We start from the raw sequence: 17,037 nt of genomic DNA on the forward strand, positions 1-17,037 counted from the left end.
CATAACTGCAGGACCCTGTGGTTTTATAATTTTTTTTATAAGTAGTCAAATTTTCACCTAGCTTTTCCCACAAATCACTATCACATTTTTAGTCCAGTATTTTGATTATAAAAAGTAATGAAAGTTACATTTAAAATTCATAACTATGAGTTGATAATGTTTTCACTGTGTATGAGTATATATTTCTTGCCATCAGTTGAGCTCTGAGCGCTGAATGATTTACCAAAATTGTATATGTTTAATAATGTGGAACTCTACTTCTGCATGCATCCAGGTAAAAAAATTAAGCACACTGCAGGGTGTAAAGGTTGATCACTAATATAGAAGCAGGAACTAAATTACCTTCAACACTTCAAAATAAAAATAATGTAATCTTTAGCAGTTCTGAATGAGTGCTTCAATTGTGTAATCTCAGGCAGAAATACACTTTGTACCATTCAGTTCTAATATGAATACTGAGGGGAAAAGGAAAGTTCTCCCTCAATCCCAGATGAATACAAGCTCTGTTGATCTGTCTGCAGTTCCCAGATATGTGCAGGATTTTTAAATACTATTTCCTAATAAATACAAGTATCACTGATAGTGTTAAAAAAAAATAATAATAATCTTCTAATTAAAAATCTGGAGAATGTAATTATGGCCATTCATACTTCATATTTACATAGCAAATACGGTCTTGAAACAGCACTTCTCACAAGTGTTGTAAGTATGCGTGTCTACTTGAGCATACATGCATTTGTGAATAGGTCTTTTTAATTCTTTTTTATTCTTGTGGTATTTCTAAAGACTTGCTGACATACTTCATACTTTGTGTTGTGCCAAATAAACTACTGAAAATGATGCGTTTCTGAAGATTGATTTCCATTCAAGTCTTCAGAGTGATATCTTAGCTGTTCTTCTGAGTCCGTGAGATTAAAATAATAATCTCACCATCAACAATAGCAAAAGATTGCATATATTTTGAGTGAAGAACAGAAGTTAGGTCCAGGATGATGTTAAAAGCTTGTTCAGCAGCCTTCACAGCGCTGAGCGTATGCAGTGTGTATCACAAGAGTATATCACAGTGTTTAGAAAAATGAGTATTTTAAAGGAGGGGCATAGTATACCAGGCCTATACCTTCCTCTGATTTTTTAAAATTCTGTTCCTCTAATTAGGACACAGAACTCCTTACAGCTTTTAGCAGTCCCTGTAATGTTCACCAAGTAACTGGGACTGTGCAAGTAAAAAATCTGACCTGCAATATTGCTGGGCTGCAAAGCATTGAAGTGCTAACTGACCTCTAACCAAACTAGCTAGCAGGGGTACTTCTAATTTTGCTGTTTCAGGTCTTGCAACTTCTATATTTTACCAGCCAAAGGCTTCTGAGTGTCAGGGCTGAGTAATTGGAAGGTGAATCATGAATGTCAATAGAAAACCAATAGTGCAAGGTAGACCATTTTTTCTCTTCTGTTGTTCTCAAGACACAGGTATGTGTCTTCTATGCAAGCATTTGATTTGGGTGTACATACTTTATGGAACACCTCTGTTCACATTAATGTTTGTTTTTTTTTTTCCTTTTTTAAAGAGACTCTTTTAAGACTAGGTTCTGTGTATTAGCCCTTCCTCTTTGCCAAACAGTAGTTCTAATTATTCTAAGACACTTTATTGCTTTATTATTACAGATCCTCATTTTGATCCAATAACTGGTCACGTTCCCTTGCCACCTGTTCGTAGAGTAACTGGAGAAAATGTAAAAACAAATAGGAATTCTCAAGACTATGATCAGCTTCCTCCCTCTTCAGGTAAGGTAGAAAACTGCTCCTGTGGAAGGTTACAGCCTCATGAAACAGATAACTTTAATCCATAATGTCAAATAAGGCAATTGGTAGTGGAAATATTGCTTTATAAAAGCACACAATCATCAACTGGTCATAGAGATTAAAGTTCTGCAATATATAGGTAAAAATGGCTACCTGTTTCTTTGATGTTATGTAGATATTATGGCACCAGTTTGTGCCAAGCAGAATTCTAATATGATTTGTGGTGTTCCTTATTTTTTGAGAAAATGAGAACCAACGACATTTCTGTTCTCTCTGAGTACATAGGAAATCAGATTCGGAAACCATAAGCCTCTCCCAGCTTTGTTTCATTGCTTTGTCAAAACAAGTAGTTTCACTTTCTGCAGTATTACTATCTTCTGATCTTTTCTGCTAGTGTGCCTATCTGAGGTTCTAAGAAAATTTTAAAATACTTTTTATTGAATCTGCAAGAACCAAAACCAGTTCAAATTCAATCTTGCTACAAAATAGGTACGGTGGAGTCAGTTCTTCTGCGATTAACATTACACTTAATTTTTTCAGAGTATGCTAATATTGCATAAACAAAATATATATTTCAATTAATTTATATATATTAAAATAATAACAGTATTGCTTGTATTCCTAAGTACTTTCACCAATTTGTAGACAAACTTTATTTTTAGCTGTGTGTATGGAGAAGGGGGAGGATTGTCCTACCTGCATCATTTTGTAGTGTAAGGAGGTACCACAAATAAAAAAAAATTTAAAAAAAAAGTGATTATCTGAGCTATTACAATTTTTAATAATTACATATCTCTTCCTTACAAATGTGTAGTTCTACTCTTCTGGGGAATAAGAAAGAATATCTATTTCCTAACTAAAGTACTGGAGAGATTAAGCATATAAAGTGCTATAGAATCTTCAATGAACAGCAAATCTGAGAATGTGTGTGATGCATTTAATAAAACAGTAGCATTTTCGGGAGGATACTGTTAATGTTACACTGTTACTCATTTTTTCCTTTTGTTAGGGAAACACTTGATAATGCACGTTTCATACATGACCCTGTGAGGAGGCCTTACTACATTACCCTGATTTATTGAGGGGTTTATAATTATAACACAAATTATGACTACCTTTTAAAAATGTTTATATATGTGCTTCTTTTGTGGAGCAACCATTAATTTTCCTAACTTATGCAAGATCTTGCTAGTTAAGTTCTTGCAGCTTTTTGATGTCGCTCAATATATACTGTTCTATCTCTATATTTTTCCCATGGCCATCTGAAACATCTAAATGTATTGACCTTTGCTACAAATATCACTCTAAATCAGTATGACATACAACAAGATATTCAATTTAATTTCAATTAAGTGAAAGCTATGTGATAGATCATGTCATACTCTTAATTGGAAGGTTGTTTTTACAGTGACAGTAGTTCCACAGAGTAGAACTGATGAACTTCAAGATGTACTGATTCATCTTACACTATGATATTAAAAAAATATAGCGCAGTGATTGTAACTGCTTAAAACTTCAGTTTTTATATTTATTCTAATCAGTTCACTTAGAAAGTTCTTCATTTCAGCCCTTTTGTATGCTGGAAAGGAAATGTAGTTCATTCTAAAATCTAATTATAATTTAGCCACTGGCACCCTAGTGTAGCATTGGGAATCCTTTGACTTATGTGCTTCATTTTAACTGTAAGTTTGCTGTCCTGATACTTAAATGACTCGTTAACATGTAGTGACAATTTCATTCTAATTGAGCCATGTATTTAGATTTAGCATGGAACACAAGAAATAGTTCTTGGCTGTGCACCTAATTGTCCCAAAGGCATAATTTTTCAAACATCTTAAATACATCATTTTAAAATTATTACAATAAAAGCAAAGCAAATGAGATTGCTTTTCTTCTTGATTGATATTTTACCTAAGCACAGCCAATTATGTGTGAGAAAGGTAGAAGAAAATTAGGTCCCTAGTATATATGACTTTAACTATTCTGTAAGAAATTGATTCAAATGGCTTGTTAAGAATATAATGGCTAGTTGAATATAGCATATGCCTGTTCACTCATCTGGCCTTATTGAAGCATTTGCATACAAATTTAAATGCCATTACAATTAGATATTCAAATTTAGGAATCGGGGGAGGTGATTTGGAGGTGTGTCACACACAATTTCAGAGTGAATTTCCAGGAAACCCAAGGAAAATCATCAGTTATACTAATGCAAAATGTGAAGATTGCAACTAACAGCTTGATGAAACAATATATGCAGTTAATCCTTTCTCACTTTCTTCTTGTTCTGCCCATTCCTTAGCATAAATATGTCCTTGATGTACTTTGTTCCTGTGCATACCATGCCATAGGTGCACAGAGGGCCTTGGCCTTGTGCAGCAAGCCCTTGGCACTTATCTGTTTGCCTGTTTCCTTGGTGCTTCTCTGTCTGTTGGTGAAAGACCATGGAACATACCAGAGAAGCAGCAAGGGTCATTTCACAGCAGAGAGGAGCAGAGACAGCTGGCATCATTACAAATATTCTCCTCCCACCATATCACAGAGCCTTCACACCTTGCAACTTTTTCCATGGTTTTTAGACATTGAATAAATTAGTCTGTCTCAGCCTTTATACCAGTCAGTTTCATAAGGGTTAAACTTAGCTCTGAATTACAGAAATGTGGCAGGGGGAGACTTCTTGCTGTGGAAACTAGTAATTGAATTATACAATTAGGAAATGTGTTCGAATTTTTAGTTAGTCATCCATGGTGGCTGAAACATCAAAGGATGGAAGGTTGGAAAGGGAAGTCCTGCTCAAATACCTCTATCTCAGCGTCCAGGTGGATGTGCAGCTTAGGCTTAGTATCTCTAAGCTCAGGATTCAATGTGATATCCAGCTTCAGCTCAAATTTTATATGGAGGTGAAGGTATTGAAAGAAATGTTTCTCATAATGGAAATTTAGTTAGAGTGAGAAGAGCTGAAGTATCTGTGCTATAGAGGGATGTCATTAGAGTCTGAATAAAATGCATACGTTGCAAATTTGCTGGCAGAATTAAAAATGACCTTTCAAAATGGTGCAATCACTTAAAAAAAAAGTTTCTTAGAAAGTATCGGCGAAGTGAAGGCTTTATATGAGAAATAACTTCAGTTTCAAAGCTTGTAATAGGCTGGTTAGAGCAAAAATTACCTCATTTAGTGCGTGCGTGCACACAGAGAAGGATCCGACTTATATATAAGGAGCCCAGAAGTAAATGTTTGCATCCTAAATAAACAAGTTCATGACAAAATGTTTTGCATATCAGAACAGTTTTATGTATCTGTGAAGGAAATTGATTTTAACATGATATATTGTGATTTTAAACATGAAGAATATTCTTCTGTTACACTTGCTTTTTCTAAAATAGATGAAATTGGGTATTTAAACTTGTTCCTGATTTGGTTTAGGTTTAGTTATTAACTACATTTCCTGAATTATAATCAACTTCTCAATCCAGTATGTTTCATTGATCTCCTACCTAGCAGGTTTGGATCTGTCTTGTGGCATATTTATTAGAATGATCAGTGTTTGCCTAATGCTTCACATCTTCAAAGATGATTCAGAGATAAAACTTCATAACAATTATAAGTAGTCCATACTTGCCTGTAGGTTGTCATAACTGCATGCACAGAAAACGGGCAATGCAACTGGAACAAAATTAACATCAACTTTTTTATTTTAATTCTAATCAAACTACTCTCATCCATTTCTTACATAAGTAACATCACCTTGCTAACAATACTGTTTGCTTATCTTCTTTGAATTAAGAAGTTTAGTTAAATTTCTGGGAACGTTCTCTTCAGGATACTTGGAAACTGAATTGAGAGAAAAATACACTTTGGATAGATGTGCAATAAACAACTATTTTTATCCATCTGAAATGCTTAATGCACCCTGTTGAATTACAGATCTCTCTATCAAGTGTTATGATAAGTAGCGTATTGTAACAGTAATACTAGAAATACCAAATTCTTTTATCAGTAAAAAGGAAAAAAAAAGCCTCTGTAGCACTTAATGCTGCAAAATGCCATTACTGTCAGTCTGAGTAAACAGGAAGTGTCACAGTCAGAAATTCCTCTAATTTGTCTATCAAAGTCACTGTTGATGGAACATTTCAAAACCTTTTTTGAAGGATTAAAGACTTCTTTTTTATTTTAAATACTTAGCTCTTGAAAGTCTTCTCTGCACTTTGCCTGCTTGTGTTTAAGCTTCTTATTGTGGTATCAGTGAGGATAAAGAGGTTTCAGTAAAGCACCAAGTTTACTTGAGCACGAAGCTCTCACTCTCAGAAGATTAGGAAGTTTGAATATTAGCTCTTTTCATCAGTACATCGTGATTCTTAGCACCAATATTAACTGTGAAGGTAACCTTTCTAAAGAAGAGCAAAAAAAAAAAAGAGAGATTTTCAAATGAGGACTGAGGAAGAACCATGTTCAGTTCTCACCACTGAGATTAATTGAACTAAACTTTTTTTTTTTTTCTTTTGGAAATCTAGTTATTTGTATTTTTGCAAACTGGTATGCATGAAATGACCTGCAATTGCCTGAAAAGAATCTGCAAGATATACTCATAAGTGAAGGATTTTTCTCCTTCACATGTGTTTGGCTGGATTCCTCTCAGTGCAACTTAGCAACCTGAATAAAATAGTAATCAGTTTGTTTTTTATTTTTAAACAGACTAAGAAAAAGTACTTGAATTGTAGGTTGAGAGTGGATAGCCATTACAGTTATTACTGGCTATTTTCACTATCTTTACTGTTTTGACATGCTTTCTTTTTCTTCTAGCTTTGAGTAATTTAGATTGCAACTTGCACATTCTTACCATATTATTGAAATAGTACTTTGTGAATTCATAGAATCATAGAATTGCTTAGGTTGGAAAAGATCTTAAAGATCAAGTTCCATTATAGATGTTCCTGAGGATTCTAGCTTCTGTCCAAATTTTAGAATGAGATATATCAGTGTTCACGTTTGTTTAGAATTTCCCTTTGCAAAGTGCTTCATGAAGCTTGACCTACCCATAATACAATTTTTAATCCACTTTGTAATGATTTCTGTCTCATTTATTTGAAACAGATGGTTCACAAGCACCAGCCAGGCCCCCTAAACCACTTCCTCGGAGGACTGCACCAGAAATACACCACAGGAAAGCATTCAATTCTGACAGTTCCACGGAAAATGTGGATGCAAAAATTGCAAAACTAATGGGAGAAGGCTATTCCTTTGAAGAAGTCAAGAGGGCACTTGGAATTGCCCAGAATAATGTTGACGTGGCTCGTAGTATTTTAAGAGAATTTGTCTGTTTTCCTCCACCAGTCTCACCACGTCTCAATCTATAGCAGTGTGAAGATTTTCTTGGAGCATGTGAATTCTACATATACATGTGTGGACTGGGGAATGAGAGGAAGCAGAGAAGAGAATATTTTTTCTTTCATCTTTAGCAGGAGGCTGTCTGTTTCCAGCCGTGCTCATGGCTGCTCTGATCAAGACTTATAAATATGCTGAGGCTTATGTATTTTTGCTAGCCATACTTTTTTAAATCAGGGTTGAACTGACAAAATAATTTAAAGAAGTTTACTTCCCTAGAACTTTTAATCTGTGAAATGCTTTTTCTTGTTTACAAGTTGATAAGTTACAGTTTTCTAGTTGATGTCTGTACTATGTTCCTGTTCATGTCCCCTTGTACTTTTGGTCAGTCCTGCTGTAGCATTCCCCACAGTTTCCATGCTGACCACCCCAACAACTAAATCATCACTTTCCAGAAATTTCGTGTTTGCTTTTTTTTTTCTCTTACAAGATGCTTTAATTGTTTTTGCATTTCAGCTCAGCAAATGCAAAAGTATGTGGCCTTCACTACTGATTATTTTTTCATATGAGATTCCTTTGCTTTTGAGAGAGGAAATATCTGAATGTAAAATATGTTATGTCTATGAACTGCCTTTTTAAAGGTATTTTTGACAACAATGTTGGACAGCAATGTTTAACATTAATTCCATGACCTATAATCCTCAAGGTCTTTTATCCGCTGCTTCTACAGTCAACAAAAAATCCCAACCAACTGGAAAAAAAAAACCAGCACTTGTTACAGTGATACTGAGTTCTGACATGTACAAGCTCTTTAAAAAATTATTTGATTACAAATGTTCAAAAAAGCCCAAACACACATGACAGTACTGCATTTTGATTACACACTAATTACGCCTGTTGTCTATGACCTATGTATTCTGAGACATGCCAGACTAGAAGGAATCATCATTTTGAATCACTTTAATGGCATTCAAGTAAATTTCAGAGCAAGCTTCTGCAAAATTAATTTTGGAGTGATTATCCTGTGGTTCATTGCGGCTTGGATTTAGTTTGTATTAACTTGGAAACTTTAAATTCTTGGTGCACTGTTGATTCTTAATGCCACTGTAGCAGTATGTTTTGGAAAGTTCTTTAACAATCTCCTCCATACACTTTATTACTCTAAAGTGTGTTTCTAATGCCCAAATTCATTCATTCACTTTCCAGCTACTTAGCTGGAATTGGTTTTTTTTGCTTTCAATGGCTAGTGATACTACAGGCTTGGTGTTATTTTTAAAGCCCAGGTTGATGCAAGCTAAATTAAATATCTTTCTAACATTAGAAAAGAGAGAGAAAGGGACAACTATGTTCCTAGTGCTTTCAAAGTTTAGGGTCTAAATATTTCCAGTAGAAAACTGCTGCTTTCCTGTTTTTGTAGGAGAATTGGTAGCCTGCTCTTCCTTTATTACTGTTGAAAAGATAAAACTGTATGGTAGCTAGAGTATTTTCCACATTTTGGGATGTGACCAGTATATGACAATTTTCACTTTGTACTAAGCTGCATTTGAGTCATATGTTTATTGTTTCCTTTCAGCTGTCACTTTTTTCCTTCACTTGTAGTAAGTGATAGAAGTTGCACCACTTATAGGATCAGATCTCAGCAGCCAATACATTGCTTTTAAAAAATTTCAAATACAGAAAATGTCTGTATTGCAGGATCCAAAATAACTGGGAACACCCAAAGGAAATTGCTGTGATACCTCAAAGTCTGTTGTTTCATCACAGATCTTATTCTTAAAACTTGCTAAATAAATTATTTTGCAGCATCACAAAGCAAATATATCTATCGTTAATCTGCTTTGTTTCTGTAATAAAAGATGATTAGGGGAATCGGAGTGCAGGGACGAGTCAAAGAGTCTTTTCTGCATTAAGTAAATAATGTTTAAATTTATGTTACATGAAAGGTGCATTTACAACTTCATTTCAGTGTTCATTGATTGCCTGCAGCTTATGGAAAGTTTTGGTTGAAGTTATCTTCTGTGCTTTTCATTCAAGTAATTCTCTCTCTGTTTTGGAGGAATGTTTTATGCTGTCTTGAGCTCTGTTGTTCATTTGTTTCGTTTACAGCGTTACTTCAGCATTTTTGATAACTATAAGTTCAAAATGATTCATGTCATTAAAAAAAGAAAAACAAAGCAGTACTTTTTTTCTTTTTTTTTTTTTAACTGAAATTACTTGTGTGGCTCCAGCATAACTGCCAGTTTGGCAGTGATGGCAATGAACAAAAGAAAGTTTTAAAAGGATGAGAGAAGAGTCTATAAATTGTAAAGCAGAGCTCTCTATTCTTCTCATTTTTGTGCAGCATCTTAGTACAAATGACACCTTTTTCTTTCAATTAGAGGCTGGAATTACTGCCTGATAAATTCAGGTTTTTAAATTTTTTTCTTTCTGGTTGTGACCAGCAGTGACTTTTTGCTTTTTCTTTTTCTTTTTCTTTTTTTTTTTTGGTACAAGTTAAAAAAGCTTGATGAGCAGTATTCTTAATGATGACTTAAAAAGAGTTCCTTTAATCCTTGAAAGAGCATGCCATTAATGCTTCCAAGTTGTTGAATGTGAAGACTGTTTCAAACCTGTTTTGGTTGGCAATCAAGTCAAACAGTGAAATTGTTTTGCTAAAGTGTTGATGTTTACTCTGCAGAAATTAATAGGCTTAATTAATCTGACTACAGTGTAATTATGTAAACGTTTTTACCTTTTTAAAGACTTAAGGGTTCGAGTCTGGCAGTGTTATGCACGTTTATAGCTTTAAGCAAACCTGGCTAGTGAGACTGCTTGAATGAAAGTTGGTTAAATTTAGAAATGTGTGCTATAATGGTTAAGGCTACAGGAATACCTCTTCCAAATAAATGTCACTGAAGGCTTTATTTAGACCACCATTCTGATGTCTGTAAGGCCTCACCTTTTATCCCCTCCTCGTGAAATTACTGCATTTCAAGCAAATTAGCTGAATTAATGCTCAGTAACTGAAGAGTACATCTGGCATGGATTTTTTTTCATGATCATGTGAATTTAGGAAGTTTTGTACCAGGATCATTTCTTCTGTTTTGTCATGTTTTCAGCTTGAAGTTTTACTTTGCACTGATCACTCTGACCTGAAAGCATTTAAATTTGTGTCTTAAAGCTTGACAGATTTTGAAGCAGATATGAATAGTGTATTCTAAGCAGATTCAGTTACTGCCTGCTGACCTGGAATTTAGTGTATATAGGAATGATTTCTTGAAAAAGGACTTTGTTAGTTTCCATTTTGAAGGTTTTTCTTCCAAATAACTATTTTATCTGAAAATGCCTTTTATAAACTTGTCTAACATGTGGCAAACTTAGTGATGTGTTCAATTAATTTATATTTTATTCGACATTCTTTTTTAATTTTGGTTACTATGTAAGCTCAAGTTCTTTATCTGTTCTTGTAAGGTATTTTATAAAATTAATGTTAACAGAATGTTGGGTTGCTCTGTGATTTTTCAAGACTGTGTCTTTCCATTTTTGAGTGTTAATGCTTTTCATATGCTGGCTTAGAAACACAGACTACTCTGTGTGGGTATCTTACGAGCCATTGGCTTGTAAGCCATAAAAGGGAGGCATCACTCTAAAATAAGTTGTATCACTGCATTTAGTCATTTGCTTTGCATCCTCCCCTTCACTTATAAGTTTCAGTTGTAAAAATTGACTACAACTGCAGAATGTGTATGCAATAGTTCTAAAGCAGAAAGGTAACCATGGAATCATAGAGAATGGCTTAAGTTGGAAGGGACCTTAAAGATCAATGCCTCTGCTGTGGCACAAAATCAGACTGCCCAGTACCAAATCCAGCCCTGCCCTTGAGCACCTCCAGGAATGGGGCACCCACAGCTCTCTAGACATCTGTGCTACAGCCTTGCTGTCCTCTGAGTAAAGAATTTCTTCCTAACATCTAACCCCAATTTCCCCTTTTTTAGTCTAAAGACGTTCTCCCTTGTCCACTCACCATTAGACCGTATAAAATGTAACACTTCTGCTTAATGATCATCAAAAGTGATTAATATGTAGTCTAATTGTACAGGATTTTTTTTGTGATGAAAATGACAACAGAGTTACACTGATACTGCATTAACATCCTGTGCATTCTGAACTATTACATTCTTAATGTAAAAAATATTTCAGGATTGTAAAACATTTTTTTTCCTGTTAGTGTATTCCATCCTTCTGAGAAAGTTTAGAATACCTACCCCCATTCTGCTATACATGATAATACAGCTATTACTTTTTAAAGCCAGCTCTTGAAGGTAAGATTAGACTTCCAATTACGAGATTTTCATGCTACTTTCTTCCATCTGCGTTAAATTCTTGTCCATTATATGGATCACTAGATGTATTACTGAGTAGGGAAGGTAACTGATATTCTCATCCTTAGTTCCAAAGCTGCCTATTTTTTTTCGTATCTCTTCTTCTGATGTGAAGGTTGCCTGTCTCTTCATTGTGTCACTTTTTAGCAGCTGGGTGCCCTGCTAGTCACAGTGTCATAGGAGTTGGAAGGGATTTCTGGAGATCAAGTCTGCTGCCCATGCTAAAGCAGGTTCCCTAGAGTAAACAGGAAAGTGTCCAGGGAAGGAAACTCCACAACCTCTTTGGGCAGTCTTTTCTTCATGTTTGTATGGAACTTTCTGAGTTCCATTTTACGTCCACTGCCCCTTGTTCTGCTGCTGGGTACCTTTGAAAAGAACCTGGCCCCATCTTCTTGATATGGATCTGTTGCAGCAGGTCCAGAAGAGGTCCACAGAAATTATTCAAGAGATTGAATACCTCCCTTATGATAGTCAGAGAGAACTGGGGCTATTCAGCTTGGATAAGAGAAGATTCCAGAGAGACCTGTTGTGATAGGACAAGGGGAAATTGTTTCAGTCTAAAATGGGGGAGATTTAGATCAGATATAAGAAAAAAGAGTTGGTTTGCTTTGGTTTTTTTTACAATAAAGGGTAGCAAAGCACTGGAACAGGTTGCCCAGAGAGGTGGTGGAGGTCCTGGAGACATTAAAAGTTGGAATGTTTTGAGCTCTGAGCAACCTGATCTAGCTGTCAGTGTCCCTGTTCATTGCTGCGGAGGAGTTGGACCAGATGATCTTTAACAAGGTCCTTTCCAACTCATGTTGGAACAGCTCTAATGTTTTGAGAAATTGGTTTTGATAAATCCAGTCATTTAATTCTGGACAAGCTATCTGCCTCAACTTATCAGTTACTGTAAGTCTTCGTCAGCAAAATTATAAATTTTGATTTTAAAACACTATGTGTTACTTTGGTAACAAAATACATGCCTAACTGCATTAATATTTGGTGGAAAAAATGTTGGCTTTATTGTAAAATCTGACATGATAGCTTGCAAGATGGAAAAGAGGCTATCTGTTACTATATAGAAGATAATTCTGTCCTAGCAGTCCAAGTACCTCTGTCCTGATGGCATACAAGGTCTAATTGTTTTGAATCTCCAGAGTATCTAGTGCACATGAAGAGTGCCTGGGAAGATATATCTAATGCTCAGTTCCTGTGTCCTTTTCCATGAAGTGTTACGAAAGATGTCATTTTGAAATGGGATGCAAGGATATTAGCAGCAGGGGGAAATGTGAAGTAACACTTTCAGCATGTTCTCTGATGTGAGCAAAACAGCCAAAAACTTCATAAGGATTTAAGTGGAAGCACTTAAATTTCACCAGCTTGTTTTTTGAAAGATATATATATATGTACCTGATGATTTGGTGAAGCTTGGGCCAACTTCAGCCCTGCCCAACTTCAGCAACTCCCTCCCTGGTTCCCTCCCATCATCCCTTTCTCTCTCTCTCTCATATACACACACAGTATCACTTGTTTGCCTCCTCATCTGTTCCCTTTAAGACTTATTTTCTTCTTCTCCCACCACAATTCTCTTTATGATGACATTGAACACCACAGCATCCATCTTTATGATCCTTTGCAGTTGCCCATCTCAGCTTGCGACCGTATGTGAATTTTCGTACGGCTGTATTTTCTTCTCATAAGCATTCTGCTAATCTTGTCTGTCTCAGTCATTATACAGATTTCTTTGTGTCATATCTGAAGTGGCCCCTTTGAACACAGTCATCCAAAATCATTTCAGATTTCTATGAGAAAGCCTGTGTTTTATCATCGACAGAATTTCTTCCTGCTTCCTTCTCAGCCTGGAAATATGCTCTTGTGTTTCATGGTGAATTTAGGTTATAAGTTTATCAGGGAAGGAGATGAAATACACTGCTTATTTCAGCAGATTCCTACTATGTTTCTGAAATGTGATGAAAACAAACAAACAAAACAATAAAGGCATCCTCTCATAATAACAGTTCTTGCATTTGAGATGACTTGTGTCCCAAAATGAAAGTTAAGACTTTATAGCACATGAGGTTTATGGCTTATAACGGTTATAATAATTGTATTTGGTTACTTCTAGAGTTGAATGAGGTGCAAGTTGAAGGGGAAAAAAATGGATAAATAGTGTAAAACATGCCAGTGAAGTTGGGTAACTAATTATCATCACTGGTTGGGATAAAAGACTTGGAAGTCAAATGATTGAATGAAATGATAATCACCTAGCTTGACAATTCTCCCACAGAAAAGACAAAAACGCAACATCTGGATGATTCTGTCAGTTCCCTCCCAGGACACCTTTATACTTCATTCGTCAGGTAACCTTACCTGTAAGTTGATTGTGATGATTGTATGTTTGTAGCATTTTAGGTGAAACAGTCTTTGTGACATGACTGCAGATAGAGGGTTTCTGTTTTTGCATGCTGCAGCTGCTGCCTGAGGGGTACATATTAGAGTTTCCAAAATGTAACAAATTGGAATGTTCACATTAGATCTCATACAAAAGTAGACTATTCGCTATGGAAGACTATTGAAGAGATACCACAGATACAAGACAGCTGCAGAGTGGGAGCAGAGTTAAGAACATAGGAGCTGAGCAAGCAAGTGCTGAAGGTGTTGTGTTAGAACCATGGTTTATTTGGGGAGGTAGTAGGAAGAGTGGCACGGAAGGAGTGGAAGAGATGGGGGGAAAATGTGGAATGAATTAGATGAGAGGACATGTAGAAGTTTGGATCAAAGAGAAAAAAAAGATGTCCTATTAAAATGAGTCAGTGCGTCAGAGTGTGAGTGGAGGAGGCAATCTCTGAGCTGTAGAGTGTGCACAGAGGGCACTGACTCACTATGTTTGGGGCACAGTAGTAATCATATGGAAAGGGCAGTGTGTGCCTGTATGTATCATTTCTCAGCAACCTGCACCTTACTTATCTCCCTTATTAACCTGTGTGCTTACTCTTACACCCCACACTATGTTGTCTTTGATACCACTCTGAAATTCTGTGTGGCAAACTGCTCAGTCAGTACTCAGGGCATCATGTCTTTCTAGTGGTTTAGCACGATATTTTGTAGGCCCTCCAGGCTCTCTGTTTTGAGGTTTAGTGCTAGCAAGACTTAGCAATAAACAAAGCTGGCTTTGAATTAAACAGATTTGTCTTCAGACATGGACACCCTTTCCTTTGATGTGTTGGTGTTGCTGACTAAATGGTCTCTGAGATTATTAGGAGAGACAGAATCTTAATTATATCTATGATGTGAGATGCTAACCAATCAGGACACCACTGCAGGCCATCAATCAGCTTTCAGACTGACTCTTGGTTTCCATTTTAACCACATCCTATGATTTGTAAGGAACTGAGACAAAATTAAATTTGTCCGTGACTTCATTCTTTAAGATGTGGATATGCTTTTGACTGCTTACAGTCATGTAACTTGCTGCATCCATGTGTGATACCGTGAGCATAATGCACTATGGAAACTGTTAAATTCAGCCTATCCTGAAATCCATGTCATTCTCATGCTTAGTTAGAGGTTAATATAATTTGCCTTACAAAAGGCACAAGCCCCATGATGGGTGCACAGAACAAAGGTTATTTTTCTGCAGTATCTTGGAAGCAATAAGTACAGCAGTGTGGACTAACAGCTAATACGTAGAGGTTTCTGTTGTAGATACTAGTTTAGCAATGTGGATTGATTTTCTTGGTTGGTTGAACTGAAATTTGTTTTTTAATGGTCTGCTCTTATGGGACCTTGTATTATTTGCACTGTATCATCATTGTATTTGAGCTTTCTTCATTACAGTAATAACCATGCCTCTTGGCAGTGCTTGGTCATCTCCCTTTCAAGACTAAAGTCTGTCAAGATAGCTGTATGAAATGTGTGGAGGGAGACTGGTTGGGTGATTTGTTCATAGCATGTGTTTGTGGGATAAAAGGGACTTCAGGAGAAGCATTTTTTTGTTTTTTTTTTTTATTCTATTTGAAGATGGTTCTTGATGTGAAATGACTTTTATCAATTTTTCCATTTTGGGAAGCTACTGCACATTCCCTTAAAGGAAGGGAGATGCTCATACTGGTTTTTTTTCCTCTCTCCCTTATTTTTCAATATGTATATTGAGCAATGGTTTTGAGAGAGCTACATCTCCAGCTATTTTTTATTCTTCTTTGTTAATCAGCAACTAAGAGAAATTATACTGTTTATATAGTTGCTTAAGTGATGTCAACTTTAGGATGCTCGTTCAACAGTTACGTGTTTGAACAAGGTGTTATCTACCTCTTGCAACAGACAGTGGCAACAGAGTAGAAACTTTCATCGGAGGAAATTGGGGAAGAAAGGATATTACAGAGGTAACACAAGGGAAGAAATTGAAGACAGATTAAATAAATACTCTTAAGAAAAAAATAAAAGGTTTACTCTATGAACATTCTTTCACCAGAAGTAAAAAAGAAATGTAAATAATATAATGAGCTAAAACACAAATGGTAGATTGTTTGGCTTAATAATCTTATTTAAGGCTGTTTTAAATTAACAGCAAGTCTCCAACAGAAAGAATGGGTCTTTTATTTCTTCTCAGTATTGTAACAAAAAAAATACTTAGTTAACATCTTCTAAGAAAAGAAAATATACATAAAATTGAGTTTGGTAGTGAAGAAGGCCTTCTGCCATTCACCAAATCTTGCAAATGGATGAGTAAGTAAAGAAAACCTACTTTGTCTTTCAGCAGTTTTGCATCAGAGCCTACTTTGGACAACATATTAAATCTAGAAAGTGTTCAGACCTTGCTACAGCGGAGGATCTCCCCTTAATTCTTTGTAAGTCTTGTAATAAAAAAGTTACAGAGAGTGCATTTAAATTGGGACTGAAACTGTATTACAGGAATATGAATTTAAGCCTTGCCCAGTCATAATTCCCCCTATGTTAAGAATAATACTTTCTACTGTACTGAGTACCAGTAGTCTGCACTCCAGCTGCACATTCATTCTTCTTCTGTGCAGAACTTGCAATAGACTGTTCTTTGAAATGAAAGTTAAATTTCTTTCTCAGTATTGAAATCTGGGTTTCACTTGTCAATGCAATGTTAGAAATAATTTTCCAAATACAGAGCGGTCATACTGTGTTTCTGGTTTATACCCCTCACTGACATTAATTCATACAGCCAGCAGGCATGCTGAAAGCTATTTTTTCACAAATACAGTGCAGCAATTTGGGGGCAATTGAGATACCTTAATTGGTATCCAGTGTTCCAGTTTCAAAAGCAACTTCCTGATCATCCAGCAGATCTTATGATGTCTCATTTGGAGCATTTAAAATCATCTGTGTCCCTAAAATTAGCAGCTACTTAATATTTGCTGTAATACAAGTAAAGCTTGTGTGAATTTTGTCACTCAGGAAGTACAATTTATGTATATTTCAGTTTTAATATGCAAATGTGTATGGAGACGGCAGGAAATTGTGAACCAGGCCAGTAGGCTAGTTTGCAAACATACATAGGAGAACTCCACTTCTGCATTTATGTGAAAAACTTACAAATAAATG

General features: G+C 35.8%; 1 protein-coding gene across 4 annotated transcripts in view; it reads left to right on the top strand.

Annotated features, from left to right (window-relative positions):
- Positions 1-10,531, top strand: part of CBLB (Cbl proto-oncogene B) — a 125,012-nt gene extending 114,481 nt beyond the window's left edge. For all 4 annotated transcript variants that reach the window (XM_042866471.1, XM_042866473.1, XM_042866472.1 and 1 more), the window contains 2 exons: positions 1,663-1,782; positions 6,893-10,531. In XM_042866471.1, coding sequence (XP_042722405.1) covers positions 1,663-1,782; positions 6,893-7,155 — 383 coding nt within the window. In that variant the 3' untranslated portion in view covers positions 7,156-10,531. The remainder of the gene's footprint in view (positions 1-1,662; positions 1,783-6,892) is intronic.
- The last annotated feature ends 6,506 nt before the right edge of the window (positions 10,532-17,037 follow it).

This window comes from Lagopus leucura, unplaced genomic scaffold (assembly GCF_019238085.1).
Source record: "Lagopus leucura isolate 7727_CA_CO unplaced genomic scaffold, USGS_WTPT01 Super-Scaffold_100001, whole genome shotgun sequence".
NCBI classification, from domain to species: domain Eukaryota; kingdom Metazoa; phylum Chordata; class Aves; order Galliformes; family Phasianidae; genus Lagopus; species Lagopus leucura.